General features: G+C 42.1%; 1 protein-coding gene across 1 annotated transcript in view; it reads right to left on the bottom strand.

The window, feature by feature from the left end:
- The window catches only part of cdh13 (cadherin 13, H-cadherin (heart)), a 1,220,695-nt gene that overhangs the window by 167,715 nt on the left and 1,028,915 nt on the right, over nucleotides 1-24,065 (bottom strand). Inside the window, exon 8 of the mRNA XM_072279867.1 lies at nucleotides 17,237-17,377. Coding sequence (XP_072135968.1) covers nucleotides 17,237-17,377 — 141 coding nt within the window. The remainder of the gene's footprint in view (nucleotides 1-17,236; nucleotides 17,378-24,065) is intronic.

The raw sequence follows: 24,065 nt of genomic DNA, 5'->3' as shown, positions 1-24,065 counted from the left end.
GAATTATCTCAAGCTCAACATCAGTAAGACAAAGGAGATGGTGATGGACTTTAGGAAGACTAAGCCTGCACTGCTCCCTGTTACTATTGAAGTACCTGGGGATGCACCTGGATGACGGACTTCAGTGGAGCACCAACACAGAAGTTGTATACAAAAAGGGCCAGAGTTGCCTCTACTTCCTGAGGGGACTGAGGTCCTTTGGAGTATGCAGGCCTCTGCTTCACACGTTCCACCAGTCTGTTGTCTCCAGCACAATCTTCTATGTGGTGGTGTGCTGGGGCAATGGCATCAACATGGGTGATGCCAACAGGCACAATAAACTGATTAGAAAGGCTGGCTCTGTTATAGGAGTCAAATTGGACACATTGGAGGCTGTGATAGCACAAAGGACCCTACAGCAAATCCTGGCAATTCTAGAAAATGTTTCTCATCCTCTGGTTGCCATCTTGGCTGAACAGAGAAGCACTTTTATTAATAAAGTAAGACAACTGTGCTGCTCCAAAGAGCGTTATATGAGATCATTCTTACACTCGGCCATTAGGCTCTATAATCAGTCAAGCTATAGCCAGGGAAGTGGTGATCCCCTCCTGTTAGACTGTTTGAAGTAACTTATTTTTTATTCTTTCTTACTTCTCTTCTAATATTCGTATACCTGTGCACTTGTAATGTTACTGTGACACTGCAATTTCCTTAAAAATATGTAAAGATCAATAAAGTATCTATCTACCTTATTAACATAAACACGAGGAAATTTGCAGATGCTGAAAATTCAAGCAACACACATAAACAATGCTGGTGAATGCAGCAGGCCAGGCAGCACCTATAGGAAGAGGTACAGTCGACATTTCGGACCGAGACCCTTCGTCAGGACTAACTGAAAGAAGAGATAGTAAGAGATTTGAAAGTGGGAGGGGGAGGGGGAGATCTGAAATGATAGGAGAAGACAGGAGGGGGAGGGATAGAGCTGAGAGCTGGAAAGTTGATTGGCAAAAGGGATACGAGGCTGGAGAAGGGAGAGGATCATGGGACGGGAGGCCTAGGGAGAAAGAGGGGCGGGGAAAGCCCAGAGGATGGGCAAGGAGTTATAGTGAGAGGGACAGAGGGAGAAAAAAGAGAGAAAAAAAAGAGAAAATAAATAAATAAATAAATAAATAAATAAATAAGGGATGGGGTAAGAAGGGGAGGTGGGGCATAAACAGAAGTTAGAGAAATCAATGTTCATGCCATCAGGTTGGAGGCTACCCAGATGGAATATAAGGTGTTGTTCCTCCAACCTGAGTGTGGCTTCATCTTGACAGTAGAGTAGGCCGTGGATAGACATATCAGAATGGGAATGGGATGTGGAATTAAAATGTGTGGCCACTGGGAGATCCTGCTTTGTCTGGTGGACAGAGCGTAGGTGTTCAGCGAAACAGTCTCCCAGCCTGCGTTGGGTCTCGCCAATATATAGAAGGCCGCATCAGGAGCACTGGACGCAGTATATCACCCCAGCCGACTCACAGGTGAAGTGTTGCCTCACCTGGAAGGACTGTCTGGGGCCCTGAATGGTGGTGAGGGAGGAAGTGTAAGGGCATGTGTAGCACTTGTTCTATTTGCAAGGCTAAGTGCCGGGAGGGAGATCGGGAAGGGATGAGGGGGACGAATGGACAAGGGAGTCATGTAGGGAGCGATCTGTCTATCTTATTAGGTCACCTCCCAGGTCCTTCATTCCGGGAAAAAATAAACCCAGCCTATCTGAGCTCTTCCCATAACTGAAGTCCTCCAATCCGTAGAACATTCTCGTGAGTCTCCTCTTCATTCTGTCTCGTACAACAAAAACCGACCTACAGTGTAGTCCGATAGCCAGTGTTTTCTGAAGATCTTTCTCTATGTCATACCAAGTGTCCTCCTCTTCCTGCTTACAGCCAGCACAACACTCCTTGCCTCCCAGCACTTCCTCCTTCACAATCATCCATTTGGAATGTGCACAGTAAACATTCATTAATGTCCTTGCTCATCTCTATCTTCATTCTTCACTTCAATGCAGACTCCATTTACAGAGCGTAAAGAATAATAAAATGGACCATGTGGGTTGAAATAAAAGGTTGGATCTTCATAAGCAGAGAAGTTAATAATTAGAGAGCATAGCTTTAAGGCTACAGTTTAAGATTAAAGTATTCCTTCTCATCTGAGAGAAGGAGGGTGCCTGGAGTGTACTGCCTGAAAAGTTAATGGAGGAAGAAGCCAACACGGTTAAGGATACCAGAGCAAAATCCTGATCAGCTACAAGGATTCTGTTGGATATTGGCAACGTAGAATCCTGCAAGTTCAGTTCACTAGTTGATTGGAAAGATCGATGGCAGGGGATCTGTATGGCCTCAGTTTTTGCGCAGAACATGTCATCATGCTTCAGGGTTGCTGCAGCAACCACCCAGGTGGGGAGGGGAGGATGCTGGGGGTAGTACGGTGCAGTGGGTATCCATGCTGAGTTAGGGGCTGGTCCCTTCCATTGGTGCTGACCTCTCCCAGCGGTGCTGCACTCCAGTGTTCACTCGCAGCAAATAAGCTCAATTGTGTTCACCTGTGGCTGCACTAGCATGTGATAAGGACATATCAGGGACTGCTGTGGGCTTGTTTTTGCAGAAACATGGCTCCAGGATAACATTGCATGCACCATCAATGACACAATGACACTTGGGAATTTGAGCTATATCACTATTTTTTTTTGTCACTATGTTTTACTGCTCTCATAATTATATGTGCTATATGTTCCTTGCACTGTGTGTGACTGAATGTATTGCGCTTTACACCTTGGTTCCAAAGGAACACTGTCCTGCTTGGCTGTTTTCATATGTATAGTTTAATGACAAATAAACTTGAATTTGAACTTGAAAATGAGGGGTAGAAACTAGGGTTAAGGTGAAAAAAAGTATTTGCAATAATGCAACAACTTCCAGAGGAAGTGGAGAATGGTAACCCACACAGCAGGGAACAATCAATGCAGCAATTTTTAAAAGACCATAAGACATAGGAGCAGAATTAGGCCATTTGGTCAATTGAATCTGCTCTGCCATTTCATTATGGCTGATCCAATTTTCCTCTCTGCCCCAATCTCCTGCCTTCCCCCTTGTCTCTTCATGAACTGAACAATCAAGAACCTACCAACCTCTGCCTTCAATATTAGATTAGATTATGAGGACACACAGTCCTCTTTAATTGTCATTTAGTAATGCATGCATTAAGAAATGATACAATGTTCCTCCAGAATGATATCACAGAAACACAAGACAAACCAAGACCGAAAATCTGACAAAAACCACATAATTATAACATATAGTTACAACAGTGCAAAGCAATACCGTAATTTGATAAAGAACAGACCATGGGCATAGTAAAAAAAAGTCTCAAAGTCCCTCGAAAGTCCCATCATCTCACGCGGATGGTAGAAGGAAAAAAAACTCTCCCTGCCATGAACTTCCAGCGCTGCAAACTTGCCGATGCAGCACCCTGGAAGTACCCGACCACAGCCGATTCTTGAGTCCGTCTGAAAACTTCGAGCATCCGACCAGCCCTCCACCACTGAGCACCGAGCACCATCTCTGCCGAGCGCTTCGGCCCCAGGCCTGGCAACAGGCAATAGGCAAAGCCGAGGATTTGGGGCCTTCCCCTCTGGAGATTCTCGATCGCACAGTAGCAGCAGCAGCGAAGCGGGCATTTCAGAAGTTTCTCCAGGTGTTCCCCCGTGCTTCTCACATCTGTCCTCCATCGAATCAGGATTGTGCACGGCCCCTACTTACAAATACGATATCATTTTGGAGTGGCCACGTGCGCTGCGTTGCACCGCCACCTTCTCCTCCCCTCCCATTATCTAAGGAATTGGCCTCCACAGTTACCTGTGACAAAGAATTCCATAGGTTCACCACTCTCTAGCTAAGGAAATTTCTCCTCATCTCTGTTCTAAAAGGACACCCTTCTGTTTGTAGTCAGTGTCCTCTGGTGATAGACTCTCCCGCCCTGAAACATTCCCTGCACATCTACTCCATCAAAGCCTTTTACCATTCGATACTTCGCAATGAGGTCATCCTTCATTCTTCTGAATCTAGTGAATTCAGGCTCAGGGCCATCAAATGCTTTTCATATGACAAGCCATTCAATCCTGGGATCATTTTCATGAATCTCCTTTGAACCCTCTCTAGTTTCAGCACATCCTTTCTAAGATAGGGGACCCAGACTGCTCACAATACTCCGTTTCAACATTATATCCTTGCATTTATATTCCAGTCCTCTTGAAATGAATGCTAACATTGCATTTGCCTTCCTCACTACAGACTGAACTTGCATATTAATGTTTAGGGAGCCCTGTACAAGCAATCCCCAGACCCTTTGCACCTCAGTTTTTTGCATTTTCTCTCCATTTAGAAAACAGTCAACTCTTTCATTTCTTCTTCCAAAGTACATGACCATACATGTAACGATATTGTATTCTATCTGTCATTTCTTTGTCCATTCACCTAATCTGTCTATATCCTTCTGCTGCCTTTCTACTTCCTCAGAACAACCCGCCCCTCTATTGACCTTCATATTATCTGCAAACTTTGCAACAAAGCCACCATTTCCATCTTTCAAATTATTGACATATAACAGAAAAAATATTGGTCCCAACACAGACTCCTGTGGAACACAACAGCCAGCTAGAAAAGATTTGCTTTATTCCCACTCTTTACCACCTGTCAATCAACCTCTGCTTTATCCATGCTGGAATCCTTCTTGTAATTCCACGGGCTCGTAGTTTGTTAAGCAGCCTCATGAGAGGCACCTTGTCAAAGGCCTTCTGAAAATCCAAGTACACAGCATCAACCGATTCTTGTTTGTCCATCCTGCTTGTTATTTCATCAGAGTTCCAACAGTTTGTCAGGCAAGATTTTCCCTCAGGAAAATCATGCTGATGCTGTCTATGGTATATTTTATCATGCGCCTCCAAGTATCCTGAGGCATCATCTTTAATAATCAATTCCAATATCTTCCCAACCACTAAGGTCAGACTAACTGGTCTATAGTTTCCTTTCTTCTGTCTCTCTCTGTTACATAGAAACATAGAAAATAGGTGCAGGAGTAGGCCATTCGTCCCTTCGAGCCTGCACCGCCATTCAGTATGATCATGGCTGATCATCCAACTCAGAACCCTGCACCTGCCTTCCCTCCATACCCCCTGATCCCTTTAGCCACAAGAGCCATATCTAACTCCCTCTTAAATATAGCCAATGAACTGGCCTCAACTGTTTCCTGGGGCAGAGAATTCCACAGATTCACCACTCTCTGTGTGAAGAAATTTTTCCTCATCTCGGTCCTAAAAGGCTTCCCCTTTATCCTCACACTGTGACCCCTCGTTCTGGACTTCCCCAACATCGGGAACAATCTTCCTGCATCTAGCCTGTCCAATCCCTTTAGGATTTTATACGTTTCAATAAGATCTCCCCTCAATCTTCTAAATTCCAACGAGTATAAGCCTAGTTCATCCATTCTTTCATCATATGAAAGTCCTGCCATCCCAGGAATCAATCTGGTGAACCTTCTTTGTACTCCCTCTATGGCAAGGATGTCTTTCCTCAGATTAGGGGACCAAAACTGCACACAATACTCCAGGTGTGGTCTCACCAAGGCCTTGTACAACTGCAGTAGTACCTCCCTGCTCCTGTACTCGAATCCTCTCACTATAAATGCCAGCATACCATTCGCCTTTTTCACCGCCTGCTGTACCTGCATGCCCACTTTCAATGACTGGTGTATAATGACACCCAGGTCTCATTGCACCTCCCATTTTCCTAATCGGCCACCATTCAGATAATAATCTGTTTTCCTGTTCTTGCCACCAAAGTGGATAACTTCACATTTATCCACATTAAATTGCATCTGCCATGAATTTGCCCACTCACCTAACCTATCCAAGTCACCCTGCATCCTCTTAGCATCCTCCTCACAGCTAACACTGCCGCCCAGCTTCGTGTCATCCGCAAGCTTGGAGATGCTGCATTTAATTCCCTCATCCAAGTCATTAATATATATTGTAAACAACTGGGGTCCCAGCACTGATCCTTGCGGTACCCCACTAGTCACTGCCTGCCATTTTGAAAAGGTCCCGTTTATTCCCACACTTTGCTTCCTGTCTGCCAACCAATTCTCTATCCACATCAATACCTTACCCCCAATACCGTGTGCTTTAAGTTTGCACACTAATCTCCTGTGTGGGACCTTGTCAAAAGCCTTTTGAAAATTCAAATATACCACATCCACTGGTTCTCCCCATCCACTCTACTAGTTACATCCTCAAAAAATTCTATCAGATTCGTCAGACATGATTTTCCTTTCACAAATCCATGCTGACTTTGTCGGATGATTTCACCGCTTTCCAAATGTGCTGTTATCACATCTTTGATAACTGACTCTAGCAGTTTCCCCACCACCGATGTTAGGCTAACCGGTCTATAATTCCCTGGTTTCTCTCTCCCTCCTTTTTTAAAAAGTGGGGTTACATTAGCCACCCTCCAATCCTCAGGAACTAGTCCAGAATCTAAAGAGTTTTGAAAAATTATCACTAATGCATCCACTATTTCTTGGGCCACTTCCTTAAGCACTCTGGAATGCAGACCATCTGGCCCTGGGGATTTATCTGCCTTTAATCCCCTCAATTTACCTAACACCACTTCCCTATTAACATGTATTTCCCTCAGTTCCTCCATCTCACTAGACCCTCTGTCCCCTACTATTTCTGGAAGATTATTTATGTCCTCCTTAGTGAAGACAGAACCAAAGTAATTATTCAATTGGTCTGCCATGTCCTTGCTCCCCATAATCAATTCATCTGTTTCTGTCTGTAGGGGACCTACATTTGTCTTAACCAATCTTTTTCTTTTCACATATCTATAAAAGCTTTTACAGTCAGTTTTTATGTTCCCTGCCAGTATTCTCTCATAATCTTTTTTCCCCTTCCTAATTAAGCCCTGTGTCCTCCTCTGCTGAACTCTGAATTTGAAGAGTGGAGTGACATTTTAATTTTCCTGTCTTCTAGAACCATTCCAGAATCTGATGAATCTTGAAAGATAATTACTAATGCTTCCATGTTCTCTTCAGCCACCTCTTTCAGAACTCTTGGGTATACACCATTTGGTCCAGGTTACCTGAAGTTTCCCAAGAACCTTTTCTCCAGTTGTGGTAGCTTCACACACTTCATGCCCCGGACACCTGGAATTTCCACAACACTGCTAGTGTCTTCCACAATGAAGACAGATGTAAAATACTTATTCAGTTTGTCCGCCATTTCCTTGTTCCCCCATTACTACGTCTCCAGAATCGTTTTCCATTGGTCCAATATCCATTCTTGCCTCTCTTTTGCTCCTTATGTATCTGAAGAAACTTTTCGTATCCTCTTTAATATTATTTGACAGTTTACTTTTGTATTCCATCTTAATGACATTTATAGCTGCCTTCTGTTGGTTTTTAAAAGCTTTCCAGTCCTATAACTTCCCACTAATATTTGCTCTATTATATATCCTCTCTTTGGCTTTTATGTTGGCTTTGACTTCTTTTGTTAGCCACGGATATGTCATCTTTCCTTTAGGATACTTCTTCCTCTTTGAGATGTATATATCCTGTGCCTTCCAAGTTGTTTCCTGAAATTCCAGCCATTGCTGCTTTGCATCATCCTTGTCAGTGTTCTTTTCCAATCAATTTTGGCTAACTTCTCTCTCATGCCTCTGTAATTCCCTTTACTCCACAGTAATACTGATACATCTGACTTTAGCTTCTCCTTTGCAGATTTCAGGGTGATTCACTTCCCCTAAGGGTCCTTTTACCTTAAGCTCTCTAATAATTTCTGGTATGGAAAACCTCGGGAAATTTGTATTTATTTGGAAAGACTTGCACCTGCTGGGCTTTCACATACCCATCATCTTCTATTTTAAAAACATACACCGATTCTGCTGTCTCTAATTGTTGACGAGACATCAACTGGTTCAAATTCAGCTCTCCTCACTCCTCACTGAACCTTACCCCCTCTAAATGTGCTACCCTCCACTCTCTCTGCAACAACCCCAACCCTAGTATCAAGCCCAAAGCAAAGGGGGTGCAGTTGTAGTGTGGAGGACTGCCCTCTACCTTACTGAGGCCTCGAGGCAACCTCAGACACTATCCCTTTAAGAACGTCCCACTCTGGACCATCAGAAAACTATCATCGATAGCAACACCGACCTATCTACATTCGAGAACTCCCATCCACTGCCACCAAACTCATAATTCCCATAATCAGTACCTCCTATTTATTTTCCTTTATCTTCTACCTCCTACTCAAGACCTAAAAACTTGAATGTCTGGGTAGGCCCTTCGCTCAGCCTGTTCCTGCCTCACAGAACTCGTGTCCTCCTTGGTTCAGTCCCTTTCCAGCTGCATTCACAACACTTCACATGCTCTCGATCTCCTGAAAAAGCTGCAATTCCCTGGCGCTGAGTGCCTCAATTTCACCAAGGATGTCCAGTTATTATACGCATCTTTCCCCCATCAAGAAGGCCTTAACACTCACTGCTTCTTTCTCAATAAAAGAACCAACCAGCTCCTCTCCACCATCATCCTTCTCCATCTGGCAGAACTGGTCTTCACCGTCAACAATTCCTCATTCATCTCCTCTCACATTTTCCTGACTCGAAGGGTAGCCATGGGCCCCAGCAGTGCCTGCTTTTCATTGCCTATGTAGAACAGTCCATGTTCCAGCTTTTCCCAGTAATGAGTTAATTAAACCCAAAGATGTAATGTTGGAAAGCTCCAACTGTGGAGGGATGAAAATGAGGTTTACCAAATTTAAAAAAAAAGAACTTGGAAAAAAAAGCTACGTGAGATCAAGGTGTGGGAAGTGACAGAAACGCGGTAAGCGAATAGAAACTAACTAAAGCTAAAAACCGTTAAAAGTGGAATTAGGGTGATTTGGCTTTCTGTGAATGATCATCTATTCCATCCAACGAATCAAGAAGCAAGATGGTGAGCCACCAAAGATCGAAGAACCAGCGCAGGAATGAAATGTTTTGAGACGTAGTGGACTTAATATGATTGGATGTATAATCCTTTCTCATTCGAAGGAACTGAATTTGATTTTCTGGAAGAACTGATTATTTTTTCAAAGACTTTGATAAGTTACTGAATGAGCTTTACATTGCTTAAAAGTTGTGATGTTGGAGAATTTGTTGTGAAAGGAGTTAAGCTGCATACACACACACACACACACACACACACACATATATATATATATATATGTGTGTGTGTGTGTGTGTGTGTTGAATTTGAATTTGTAGACATACTGACCTGAAACTGAAGTTAACCATAATACTTAAGAATAGGAAGTCAATTAATTTCCTAACTAATTAGGGATAAATAGAAAGGCAAATGTTGTTCTTTAAACCTTTAAATAGGGAATAACACTAGATCTAGTTAGTTAGAAAAACTAGAGTAATAAAGGTTATTCTAATGAATCTCACTGATCCTAACTGAAAAGGAATTTGGTTTTCATTGATGTCTGACATTTGGAACCTAAAGGAATTTTGAATTAATCTTACTCATAAATATTTTGTATATATTACTATTTTTAGAAATAAACATCTCTAGAAGTGTGTTCTTCTCACTGCCTCCTTCCAATACCTAGAGCATCTGATGGCCACCAGCACCTAGTGTAGTATTATGTCATTTGATTTCCTCATGAAGAGTGTGGTGACCAGTCACATGTGATAAGACAAGCCCTGCACAGGTGTTACACTCTCCACTTCTCCCTCCACTACATTGATAAATGCACCCATGCTGAGCTCGTCAATTTAATCAACTTTGCCTCCAGTTTTTGCCCTGCCCTGAAATTCTCTTGGTCCATTTCTGACATGTCCCTCTCCTTTCTCAATCTTTCTGTCTCCATCTCAGGAGTCAAACTGTTGACCAACGTCTTCTATAAATCAACCAACTCCCGCGACTATATTGACGATACCTCTTCCGGCCTGTCTCCTGTAAAAAAAAAATGCTATTCACTTTTCTCAGTTCTTTTGCCTCTGTCGCATCTGTTACCAGGATGAGGCTTTCCTGTCCAGGACATTGGAGACGTCTGCCTTTTTGAAAGAACGGGGTCTCCCTTCCTCCACTATTGATGCTGCCCTCACTGACATCTCCTCATCACTCCATTTCCCGGATATCCACCCTCAGCCCATCGTCCCACCACTTTAACAGGGATAGAGTTCCACTTGTCTTCACCTATCACCCCATGAGCCTCCGCATCCAACACATCATCCTCTGCAACTTCTGCCAGCTCCAAAGGGATTGTACCACCAAACACATCTTTACCTCGCCTCTACTCTCCACTTTCCACAGGGATCACTCTCTCTGTGATTCCCTCGTCCATTCACCCCTCCCCACTAATCTCCCTCCTGGCACTTATCCCTGTAAGCGGCCAAAGTGCTACAGCTGCCCATTCATCTCCTCCCTTCACCTCCATTCAGGACCCCAAACAGTCCTTCCAGGTTAGATAACACTTCACCTGCAAATCTGCTGGGGTCGTCTATTGTGTCCAGTTATCCCAATCTGGTCTCTTCTACACTGGTGAGTCCCATCATAAATTCTGGGACCTCTTCTGTTGAGCACCTCCACTCCATCCATCAAAAGTAGAATTTCCCGATGGCCAAACATGTTAATTCTGATTTCTGTTCACATTCCGACGTGTCAGTTTATGGCTTCCTCTTGGACCAAGATGAGGGCACCCTCAAGGTGGTGGAGAAACGACTTATGTTCTGTTCGAATGGTCTCTAACCTGATGGCATGAACAGCGATTTCCCCTTCTGGCAAAATAAAAATTCCCTTCCCCTCCTATCTTCTTCTATTCCCCATTCTACCCTCTTACCTCTTCTCACCAGCCTTTCACCTCCCCCTGATGCCCTTCCTTCCTCCCTTTTTCTTAAGTTCCACTCTCATCTCCTATCAGATTCCTTCCTCTCCAGCCCTTTATCTTGACCTTTCCTACCCTCCTGGCTTCATCTATCACCTTCCAGCTATCCTCCTTCCCCTCCCCTCCCCAACCTTTTTATTCTGGTTTCTTCCTTTCTAGTCCAGAAGATGGGTCTTGTCCCGCAATGTTGACTATTTATTAATTTCTATGGATGCTGCCTGACCTACTGAGTTCCTCCAGCATTTCGTATGTGTTTCTCAATATTTCCAGCATCTGCAGAATTTCTTGTGTTTATGTTCCGCTACCTCGGTCCTTTCAAGAGCAGTTTTTCAAATATTCATGAACCTCTGAGAAAAGAATACCGACATGTTTCTTAAATGGATAATCTTTTAATTTTGAACTGTGACCCAGGTTCTAGGTTCTCCCATAAGGAAATATTTATCCTATCAAGACACCTCAAGATTCAAGATGTTTCAATTGAGTCTCCTCACATTCTTTTCAGCTCCAGTAAATACCAGCCTAGCCTGTCTCATCATTTCTTCATAAAATATTGTGCCCATTCCAGATATCCACCAAGTTAACTGGTTTAAGATGACACTGGTGAAGCACAACGACAACATTCTGGCAACAAAAACAACCATTAGTTACTTTACTAATCACATTTTTTCTCAAAAACAATCACTGCGATCAATAGCTTGTAACTTCCCTTTTGGAGTTGGACTTTAGAACCACATGTATGACCTGGCAGTTTTGCAGCGTGAACTGAACTTGCAGCACAGTTGCAGCATGGCATGTGCAGGCCAAATCGAGACGGTGGTGCTCGGGCCCAAGAGCAGAGGAATAAACCAATGTTTGGCTGCTGGAGAGGACTTGGAGGTGATTTGAAGTAACAGAACTGAAGTAAGGCAGGGTGGAGATGGTGCGGCCCAGCTCAGTTTGCTGTTCTGCAAGTTTTACTCATCTCTGTACCGAACAAAGGTTGTGGCCTGCAGCTAATGGGCTCCTGGATTGGCTGCAGTGATGACTGGCGTCACGGCTGTGATCTCACTTTCATGAGTTTCAGTTCTGAATGTTATTTGCTTACTTTTATTGTTTGCACGATTGTTTTTCCTGCACATTGGCTGTTTGACAGTCTTTTTTTTTTAAAAGGATTCTACTAGGATTCTGTGTTGCTGTCTGTAAAGAGACGAATCTCAAGGTTGAATATAGTATAAATGTGCCATAAACTTGAACCATTGAATTAATGTCAACACATTAATTTGTTTCTGAAATAAGGACAATAATACGTTATCCTGTCTCACCAACAGCATCCATGACCGAAGAAAAATCTCCCTTCTTTTGTATTCAAACACCCTTGAAATAAACAATACTTCTTCGTTAATTTTCCTGTTAATGTGGATAATTTCACATTTCCTATGTTATGCTCCATTTGTCAGATCCTTGCTCACTCAACCAAGCCAGATCCCTTTCTCACCTCCTTAAGCCCGCTTCACTTTTTATTTCCCTGTCCGTCTTCATGCCATCAACAAAATTCATCCATCATTTATGTCAATGTAAAACACTGAGACACCAGTACTGATCCCTGAAGCACACCGTTAGTTATACCTTGCCAACCAGAAAAACCCATTTACATCTTTTCTGTTTCCTGTTCACCAACTAATCTTCTATCCACATTCATCTGTCTCAGAAAACTGCATCAGTTTAACAGTCCTAAATGTATAGAGAAATGTCATTGCAAAGCAAATTATTAAATCACTATTTTTAACCCAGGCAACCTGTTCATATTCTATACCTTCACAGTATGATCTGGGACTATTTTGACCCAGCCCAAGAATCCCCTAATAACAAGTGTCTATACCAAATTTTGAACCACAGATCTACTTAGAATGTATAAATAGCCTATCTGACATTAATAAATAGGTGATTAATCCTTAATTAATGTCTCAGAGATTTAAAATCCATTTTAATAGATATGGGTGAAATTTGACCCGGAAGAGCCTCAGTGTACAAAAATTTGTAGCACCTCTACAAAAGTATAAAATATTTAAGTATTTTCATTTTTGCACGTTTTGGATCACTTGAGGAAAAGTCATCAAATTTCAGCTAAAAAAAATGGCATTTAGGATGTTTTTACTGCTGTCAAATGTCAAAACGGGTCGAATTTGACTCCAACAGTATGTAAAGGTTATATCACTGACTACACTAGGTCGAGGGAGACTTTACATTCGATAGTTTCCCATGATCTGAGCTCAAACCTAACCAAAAACAATACAATCAGCATCAAGTTTATATTACGATATATATTGTGAAATTAGAGTAAATGTGAACATAACTTGGCTCTAGCTTGCTAATTGCAAGAAGAATGATAGCTGTTTCCTTTTATTTAGAAATGATACTGAGGATATAGATGTAGATAATAGATTACGGACAATATTGGGCTAGCCTTAAGGAGGCAGGTATTCACATGTTTTGGAGATACAAGAGACTGGAGATAGAGGAATCTGGAGCAGTAAGCAATCTGCCAGAAGAATTCAACAGGTCAAGAAGCATTAGTGAGGGAAGAGGGGGTGTCAACAATCTGGGTCAGAACCCTGCATGAAACATTGACAATTCCTTTCCCCTCTGCTATGGATGTTGCTCCACCTGCTTAGCTGTTCCAGAAAATTGTTTGTTACCCAATACTTTAATATCTATCTATAGTAAAAGACCAAGTTAGAGTCATAGTGTCATAGAAAAATACAGTACAGAACCAGGCCCTTCGGCCCATCTGGACCATGGTGAACCATTTAAACTGCCTCTTCTCATTGACCTGCACTGGGACCATAGCCTTGAATATCCCTTCTACCCATGTACCTATCCAAATGTCTCTCTAACTTCCGTTCTAACTCGCAGACCACGTTGTTACTACTGTTTGGGTGTCTGTATATAACTCCCATCAGGGTCTTTTTACCCTTACAGTTCTTTAGCTCCACAATGATTCAATAGCTTCCAAATCTATCTCAACTCTTTCTAATGATTTGGTTTCATTTTTTACAGACAGAGCGACACCACCCCCTCTGCCAGCCTGCCCATCCTTCTGATATACTGTGTATCCTTGGACATAATCTTCTTTTGGCCATGATTCAGTGATGCCTACAAATACAACTGGTAAATAAAATTGAATTATGTCAGAGCTGGAGTGCTGTATCAGAGGGACATCAGAACTGTTTGTGTCCTTTGTTTCATGGAATCCTGGTTAACCCCTTCGGTACAGGACGCAACGATTCAGATTGACGGGTTCATTATATACTGTCAGGATAGGACTGTCGAGTCTCTCAAAAGCAGAGGTAGAGGCATATGCCTCATGATCACATCTTCTTGGTGAACAAATGTAACAGTGATGGTTGGTCATGGTTAGAATGAACTCTTGCTTCAGCAAGGACCTAGACCCACTGCAATTTGCCATTGCTACAATAGGTTTACGGCAGACACAATCATAATGGCTCTTCACACCACCTTAGGTCACCTGGACAATACAAACACCTATGTCAGGATGCTGTTCATTGACTATAGCTCATTGTTGTACAGGCAGCAATCCAGGAATTATTATCCTGGAGGTCCTGTTTCTCTTCCTTCTACCTAGCTCCCTAAAATCTCTCTTCAATATCTCCTCACCTTGTCTACCTATGTCATTGGTGCCAATATTTACCAACTGGCTATACATAATAAAAACTGTGAATTACAGTATATGTATATACACACACATGTTTATGTTGTATTCTTAAATTATAATGTTTTTTTATTATTCTAATAGCATTCACATAATATAAAAAATGAAATTACTTCCACAGGTTCTGAACCTCTGTGATTATCCGGGAACAGTCTTCTGACACCAGGCTATTGAGGGATATATGATAAATATAGAGTGGGGGGGTTGATCCATGGGGAACAGTTCAGGGTACCATCAGAAAAACTGCTCGCTACTCATGAACTGTTCTGGAAAATATTTGCCATAAGGTGGTTGAAAAGAAGTACTTCTGGGTAAGGGTAGTGTAGAGTTGAGGCCAGGAGTAGACTGGATCAAGCACAGTCTGGCTGATTGTTACAGGTTAATTCTCTTTGTCCATTTAGACCCCAAGAACATTAACTTTTTATCTGCTACCTTATCTGGAGTTCCTCAATAATTTTCTTTTTCTTCATTTCAGATATCTAACATTTTACTTCTATGAATAATTACTAATGATCTTAAAATCTCCTAATTTTTAGAGAATCAAAGCCTAGCTTATAAAAATATCCTTTATTGGCTTTTTTAAAACAGAAATATTACACTAGCTTGAGAAAGCTTTGCCTAGTTGCACTGTGCATTTTATCAAGTTTTCAAAATTGAAAATCAATTTTTATTTGAAACGGAGCATGATAACAATTATTTAATGTCACTTGGAAAATAAGCCAGATTCTTTTGACCATGACCCAGCCTTGCACCACAATTCATTTTTCCCATTGTGCACACAAATTACATCACTCACAATGCAACATGTCCTTTCAAACATTGCAGGTTATCTTAATAGTGTCATCCTGGGGGACCCGTGTTTGGGCATTTCTCAGACAGTATGGTCTTCACGTCAGTCCTGAAGTGAGTAATCTTCATGATATATTATAGTGTACACCGATGTTAAAACCATTTGGATAACCGAAATTGCCATGATAGAATTCACATTTATTTCCATAAAAATGGATATATAAATTAACAAGCAACACAGATAAAAGTTGCTTGAAATTCCAGCATCTGCAGATTTCCTTGTGTTTGCGTTTTTATATAAATTAACAAATTGCTTTTGCAGAATTTATGTGAAAAAATGAGCACTAAAAAAGTATACAGGGGACTGAACTGGTTTACCAAGGACAAAAGTCACAGGCTGCCGGTTCATAGCCGGAGGCCACATAAGAGATCTGCCTTGAAAGCTGACAAAGCAATCTGTTCTATTGATACTTGAACCATATATTTGATCGAACAATGTAGTGTCCATTTTAGTTACTTAAAACAACAACCCTTTCTTTACTGCCTATAATATAAATAGAAATTCTTTATTTATTTATAGACTGCACATATGCAGGTGGATTACTGTTGAGAGAAAGTATTCCTCTCTAAAGGTATCCTATTTATAACATGGGATTCAATGGGGAAATGAGGATTTAGCTATGGAAAAGCACCATTTTGTTGGAACACAACACCTCTGTAACGTGGGGAAACTGAAATCCTGACATCTTTGGGCCAAGTCTTCTCAAATTACCCTCCTGATCCAACAACTGCTGGTCCTTCCTCCTGCAGTCCTCCAATCTTCTCTCATCTCAGTCCAGCCTTCCAGCCTCATCAATCAAATGCTGGGCTCCTGCTTGCCCCCTTCTACTGCATCACTAGCCACAGACTTGCTTGGATCTGCACCCACTGTGGAGCACCAGATGGTACATTTTCAGCTTCTAAAATATGGGGCATCCTGTCTGTTGAGCTTGAAGTGTTGATACACTGAAGTTTTATGCAGTAGGTCACTGACCAAAATGAGCACTTGCTTTTGTGCTATTGCTTCCCATCTTTTCAAGAGAGGCGTAGCAGTTAGCATTACATTTTCTAGTGACATCTGTAAGATCAGGGTTCAAATCCCCCCACTGAGTGTAAGTGGGTGGAATTTCTACATTTTCTCCATGACCACATGGGATTCCTCCAGGTGCTCTGGTTTCCTCCCACATTCCAAAGACATACAGGGTAGGGTTAGTAAGTTGTGGGCATACCATTTGGTCCTAGAAGCATGGCAACACTTGCGGTGCAAATGTCGATGCAAATGACGCATTTCGCTGCATGTTTTGTTGTTTTGATGCACATGTGACAAATAAAGCTAATCTGTAGCTTGATTTCCTTTGGCATTGTTTGAAGTATGTTTTTGAGCCAGTGCACAGCAAGGAACCTCAGCTGCCTTCAGTGCATATCAGTGGATTAAGCAGAAAACCTGTCCTTTTTCATAAACCTTTCAAATGTTCCTGATATCTTTAACTGGTTACCAGGGAAGGTGTTTTAACAGACAAGTTATATGTGACTATTAATTTCTCGTAATTTCTAGCAGTGTCTGATTAGTTGGGAGTAAAAATAATTTAAAAGCTCATAAGTTAAGGGAAAGCAGACATTGTTGTCACAAAAATATATGGAGTCCTTCAGCATACTGATGCAATTACCACAATTAACATTTGCTCTGAATACGGCTAAGCAATTCAATTTTCAATCGATTAATTTACTGATAGAAAGTTATGGTGGAGACAGCTGCTTACCATCGATTTGGTGAACACAGGTGCATGGTCATTCTTGTCATCGATGATGATGGTCGCTGTCGCTGTGCCTGTCAATCCCACATCACTGCCCGCCATGTCTTTAGCTTCGACGATCAACTCATATTTCAGTACCTCCAGGGTCTAGCAGAAAAGTAACAGGCATTAATACTAAAATATTGAAATACAAATAGAAAATGCTGGAATGTTGGGGCACCATGGCAGTGTGGTGGTTAGTGTGACGCTATTTCAACTTGTAGCGTTAGAGTTCAGAGTTCAATCCCAGCATCCTCTGTGCGGAATTTGTATGTCCTCCCCATGGGATGCATGGGTTTTCCCTGGGTGCCCAGGTTTGCTCCCACAGTCCAAGACGGACTGAGTAGGTTAATTGGTCGTTTGTATACCGTTAGGGTTAAACAGATGTTGCTGGGCAGTGTGGTTCATTGGGCTGGAAGGGTTGCTGAGTGGTGCAGCTCGAAGGACAGGAAGGGCCTATTCCGCACTTATCTCAATAAACAAATAAAACACATAGCCGGCTGGTGGCGCAGTGACATCAGCACCGGACTCCAGAGCGAAGGTTCCCGAGTTCGAATCCATTCGGGCCGCTCCAGCGCAGGCTTTCCATCCGTGCTGGGTTGAGTTTTGAGCTCGCAACTCAGCCTCGTAAAAAAAAAAACTGCGCTGTGATAAGGACGCGGGGAGGACCACTCATAGAATCTTTCCTGCAAGACAACCACTTGAAAAAGAGGTCGCCAAGGCTCTGGTTAGAGTATGGCACACAAAAATAAGTAAGTAAATAAATAAAACACCTAGAAGGTAGGGCAGCAAGTGTGGAGAAATAAATCAAGAGAAAATGTTTCAGGTAGGAGCTGCTATCAGCATTGAACCTCTTGTATAAGATTCACCTCTCTGAGATCACACTTAGTGTAAGTTAAAGGACAATATATGCAGGTGTCTCCCGCTTTACGAAACCTCACTGTTACGAAAGACCTACATTAGTACCCTGTTTTCACTTTCAGAAGGTGTTTTCACTGTTACAAAGAAAGGCAGCGCGCGATAAAAGGCAGCACGCGCCCCGAGCAGCCCTCTCCCCCGGATTTGGAACGGCATTGCTTTAACACATTGCATTGAGCAGCCATTAGCAAGATGAGTTCTAAGGCGTCGGAAAAGCCTGAAAGAGTAAGGCTGTTACACTTAGCATAAAACTAGACATAATTAAGCATTTCGATCGTGGTGAACGAAGCAAGGACAAAGTAAGTTTGGCTTGTGGAAGGTGATGAAGATGATGTTGAAGAGGTTTTGGCATCCCATGACCAAGAACTGATAGATGAAGAGCTAATGCAACTGGAAGAGGAAAGGATAACAATCGAAACTGAATGCGGTAGCGAAAGTGAAGCAACTACGTGAGATTTTCACTGCAATGATAAAGTACGACTTTAATTTTGAAAGGGTACGTAGGTTTAGGGGATATTTGCAAGATGGTTTGAGTCCTTACAAACAACTGTATGATAGAAAAATGCGCAAGGCTCAGCAGTCAAGCAAGCCTTCCACACCAGCCACAACAGACGACGAACCTCGACCTTTGACTACGAGGCGGGCAGTCATAGGAGAAGATGAGCTGCCTGCCCTGATCGATGATGAGATGACACCCGGGTGTCCCACCATCCCAACACCCGGGCCCCGGACGGATACTGTACCAATTTGTGAAGAATGCAGCGGTAGCCGGGAGGCACACAGCATATCTTTAAGAAAAAAGCTGAAATAAACATGCTATTTAATTAGGTGTCGCCTAGCACGTAATTGTCGGCCCAGATCAGAAGTGATGCAATCGGCAATCGCCTCTGATCTGCACTGACATTTACGTGCTGGGCAGCACCTAATTAATTAGCACGTCTATTTCGACTTTTTTCTTAAAGATGTGCTGGGTGCCTCCCGGCTACCGCTGCGTTCTTCGCGGCAATGTATTGGGTCGGCGGCCCGGAGGGTGGGGGCCACTGCACCACCCAGCCTGCGATGACTCAGTCTAACACACGATCATCAGTGTGCTCGGCGCTGTTTTCCCAATTCCGGTAAGTGATACTACACTGTACATACATTATTTCTACTTTATATAGGCTGTGTATTTTTACGTGTTATTTGGTAGATCTGGCAGCTTCATAGTTTAAAGGTTACTGGAGAGCGCACTTATGACAACAGCGCTTGCGTGAGATTTTCGCTACGGAGATCTGTGCAGGCAATTGTTGTAGAGAAGTATTTCTACTTTATATAGGCTGTGTATTTATCATATCATTCCTGCTTTTACTATATGTTACTGTTATTTTAGGTTTTATGTGTTATTTGGCATGATTTGGTAGGTTATTTTTGGGTCTGCGAACGCTGTCAAAATTTTCCCATATAAATAAATGGTAATTGCTTCTTCACTTTACGACATTTCAGCTTATGAACCGTTTCATAGGAACGCTCTACCTTCGGATGGTGGGGGAAACCTATATATTCTGGTGTGTGGCCGAAGAAATATACATAGCTTCTGGAACTTTTGGGGAGATATTTCACTTCATACTCAAAGTTTTACTTAAAATTCGAGTGTTTAACGATAACCAAACAGCCTTTTCAGTCCTGAAGAAGGGTCTCGGCCCAAAACATCGACTGTTTATTCATTTGCATAGACGTAGCTTGACCTGCTGAGTTCCTACTGTATCTTGAGTGTGTAGCCATTTTAGTGTGTTGGCATTCAAGTTTACAAGAGGGCACCAAGTACAGCAGCTGCTGTATTGGGAGGGACAGAGGAACCTCATCGATCTTTACAATGGACTAATGCTGCATTGTAACCATGACTGATGACAATTGTCTGAGCCCACTTGAAGCTGTGTTATTTGACTCTTAGCTGCAATCAGAAATCACAAAAAGCAGGAGGGCCCTTACTACTGACAAAACTATTTGTGGGATTTGATTCTTAAAGGCTTCCACATTTAATCTAATTGCTATAAATGTCCTGACCTCAAACAAAATACAGTAATAAAATGGGCTGGAAATCCACAGCACTTCCAGCAGCAAATTCCTGGATTCATTGCAGGTAACACTAAACACTAAGCTGTTGGACAGTAACTTCTTAACAGTTAACATCATCGTGAAGATATAAATAGCACTTTATATCCCAAATTATTCTTCATATAAAGCAATGAATATATAAGGTCATAGAACATAGGTGGCAACTCTCAGTATTAGATTACCTGGCAGAGTCAATTTTCAAACATTTCTATTGATTATACTCAGATTTTTATTTAGTAAGTAGTTTTATAGCTTGAGTTAAACAAAACTGGCAAATAAATGGGACAAAAGCAGTTTCACTCAATGGTCCACAAATCTTAACTAGGCTTTGTTTATTTGTGTTGAAACGCAATTTAAAAATCTACTTCATGCGCGCAAGTTTCTTTGAGCAATATACAAGTGATTTGCTTGACTCATTTTCTGAAAGTGACACAGATCCATAAGGATAATACAGATTTGAGAACTATGGTAAACAAAGAGAAAGATCATAATAGACTCTTGGAATAAACTGAAAGGCTGGCTAAGTGAGCGGACAAATGGTAGATGAAAGTTAGTGGTCAGAAGTAATGCACTCTCAAAGAATGGCAATATAATCTAAATGACACAATCTAAAGGTGTACAGGAATATAATAAAGTCATAATATATGTGCATAAATTGCTTAAAGTGACAGACCATGTTGCAAGAATGGTTAGTTTTTCAAATTAGGTAGAGAAAAAAATCAGAATTAGAATCAGGCTTCACATCACCAGCATATGTCGTGAATTTTTTTTAACTTTGTGGCAGCAGTGCAATGCAATACTTGATAATAGAAAAAGAAAACTGTGACAGAGGGGAAGAAACTGTTCCTGAATCATTGAGTGTGAACCTACAGGCTTCTGTAACTCCTTCCTGATGGTAACAATGAGAAGATAGCATGTCCTGGGTGCTGGGGGTCCTTAATGACGGACGCCACCTTTTTTGAGGCACCACTCCTTGAAGATGTCTTGGATACTACGGAGGCTAGTGCCCATGATGGGGCTGTCTAATTTTAAAACTCTCTGCAGCTTACTTCTAACCTGTGCAGTACCACCCCCCACCACTCCCATATCAGATGGTGGTGCAGCCAGTTAGAATGCATCCTATGGTAAGCCTGTAGAAATTTGCAAGGGTTTTAGGTGACATACCAAATCTCCTCAAACACCTAACGAGATATAACTGCTGTCTTGTCTTCTTCATAGCTGCATCGGTATGTTGGGATACATCTTCCCTCAGAGAGATTGGCACCCAGGAACTTGAAATTGTTCACTCTTTCCATTTCTCATCCTTCTATGAATACTGGTATGTGTTCCCTCATCATACCTTTTCTGAAGTACAAAAGCCAAGAAGTTACATTTAACCATTACAAAGTATTTGTTATGTGGCATCAGGAAAATTGCACCTACCTTTGGAAATATTGTGAGAGAGGGAGTAGAAAAGATTTTATGGAGATGACCCCAGAAATAACATTAAAAAATTAGAAAGGGGTGACTTAGGATCAGGAGGTGTAGAGTCTCTATGGGTTGAGTTAGGAAATGGCGAGGGTAAAAGGACCCTAATGGCAGTTGTATACAGGCCCCCAAACAGCAGCTGGGATGTGGATTACAAATTCCACAGGAGATAGAAAAGGCGTATCAGAAGGACAATGTCACGATAATCATTGCGGATTTTAATATGAAAGTGGATTGGGAAAACCAGGCCAGTACTGGACCTCAAGGGAGAGAATTTGTAGAATGTCTAAGGGATGGCTTTTTAGAACAGCTTGCTGTTGATCCCACTAGGGGATCGGCTGTGCTTGATTGGGTGTTGTGCAATGATCCGGAGATGATAAGAGAGCTTAAGGTTAAGGGACCCTTAGGGAACAGTGATCACAATATGATCGAGTTCACTTTGAAATTCGAGAAAGAGAAACTGAATTCCAATGTGTTGGTACTTCTGTGGAATAAAGGAAATTACAATGGCATGAGAAGGGAACTGGCCAAGGTTGACTGGTAAGGGACACTAGCAGGAAGGACAGCAGAGCAGCAATGGCTGGAGTTTCTGCGAAAAACGAGGGAAGTGTAAAACAGATATATTCTAAGTAAGAAGAAATTTTCGAATGGAAAAAGGACACTACTGTGACTAACAAATGAAGTCAGACCAAAGTAAAAACAAAAGAGAGGGCATACAAAGATGCCAGAGTTAACGGGAAAATAGAGGATTGGGAAACTTTTAAAAACTTGCAGAAGGAAACTAAGGAGGTCATTAGGAAGGAAAAGATGAATTATGAAAGGAAGCTGGCGACTAATATCAAAGAAGATACTAAAAGCTTTTTTAAGTATATAAAGGGTAAAAGAGAGTTGAGGGTAGATATAGGACTGATAGAAAATAGTGCTGGAGATATTGTAATGAGAGATGCAGCGATGGCAAATGAACTGAATGTGTATTTTGCATCAGTCTTCACAGTGGAAGACATCTGCATTATACCGGACATTCAAGAGTGTCAGGGAAGTAAAGTATGCGCAGTGAAAATTACAACTGAGAAGGTGCTCAGGAAGCTTAACGGTCTGAGGGTGGATAAATATCCTGGACCTGATGGAATGCACCCTCGTGTTCTGAAGGAAGTAGCTGGAGAGATTGCAGATGCATTATCAATGATCTTTCAAGAATCAATAGATTCTGGCATTGTACCGGATGACTGGAAGATTGCAATTGTAACTCTGCTATTTAAGAAGGGTGGGAGGCAACAGAAAGGAAACTGTAGACCTGTTAGCCTGACATCAGTGGTTTGGAAGTTGTTGGAATCAATTGTTAGGGATGAGATAACGGAATACCTGAAGGCACATGACAAGATAGGCCAAATCCAGCATGCTTTCCTGAAAGGAAAATCCTGCCTGACTAATCTACTGCAAATTTTTGAGGAAATTACAAGCAGGGTAGACAAAAGAGATGCAGTAGATGTGGTGTAATTGGGTTTTCAGAAAGCCTTTGACAAGGTGCCACACATGAGGCTGCTTAGCAAGATAAGAGCCATGGAATTACAGAAAAATTACTAGCATGGGTGGAGCATTGGCTGATCGACAGAAAACAGAGAGCGGAAATAAAGGGATCCTATTCTGGCTGCCTGCCAGTTACCAGTGAAGTTCCACAGGGGTCGGTGTTGGGACCACAGCTTTTTACGAGTATGTCAATGATTTGGACTATGGGATTAATGGACTTGTGGCTAAATTTGCCGATGATACAAAGATAGGTGGAGGAGCGGGCAGTGTTGAGGAAACAGAGAGTCTACAGAGAGACTTAGATAGTTTAGGGAATGGGCAAAGAAGTGGCAAATAAAATACAATGTTGAAAAGTGTATGATCATGCACTTTGGTGGATGAAATAAACAGGAAGACTATTATGGGGAGAGAATTCTAAATGCAGAGATGCAAAGGATCTTGGGGGTCCTTCTGCAGGATACCCTAAAGGTTAACCTCCAAGTTGAGTCAATTGTGAAGAAGGCGAATGCAATGTTGGCATTCATTTCTAGAGGTATAGGATATAAGAGCAGGGATGTGATGTTGAGGCTCTATAAGGCACTCGTGAGACAACATTGGAGTATTGTGTGCAGTTTGGGGCTCCTTATTTTAGAAAGGATATACTGACTTTGGAGAGGGTTCAGAGAAGATTCACGAGAATGATTCCAGGAATGAAAGGGTTACAGTATGAGGAATGTTTGGCGGCTCTTGGGCTGTATTCCCTGGAGTTCGGGAGAATGAGGGGCGATCTCATAGAAACATTCCAAATGCT

The sequence above is a fragment of the Mobula birostris genome, chromosome 15 (genome assembly GCF_030028105.1).
Source record: "Mobula birostris isolate sMobBir1 chromosome 15, sMobBir1.hap1, whole genome shotgun sequence".
NCBI classification, from domain to species: domain Eukaryota; kingdom Metazoa; phylum Chordata; class Chondrichthyes; order Myliobatiformes; family Myliobatidae; genus Mobula; species Mobula birostris.
The sequence above is the reverse complement of the archived record's forward strand: the minus strand, read 5'-3'. Positions and strand labels throughout refer to the sequence as shown.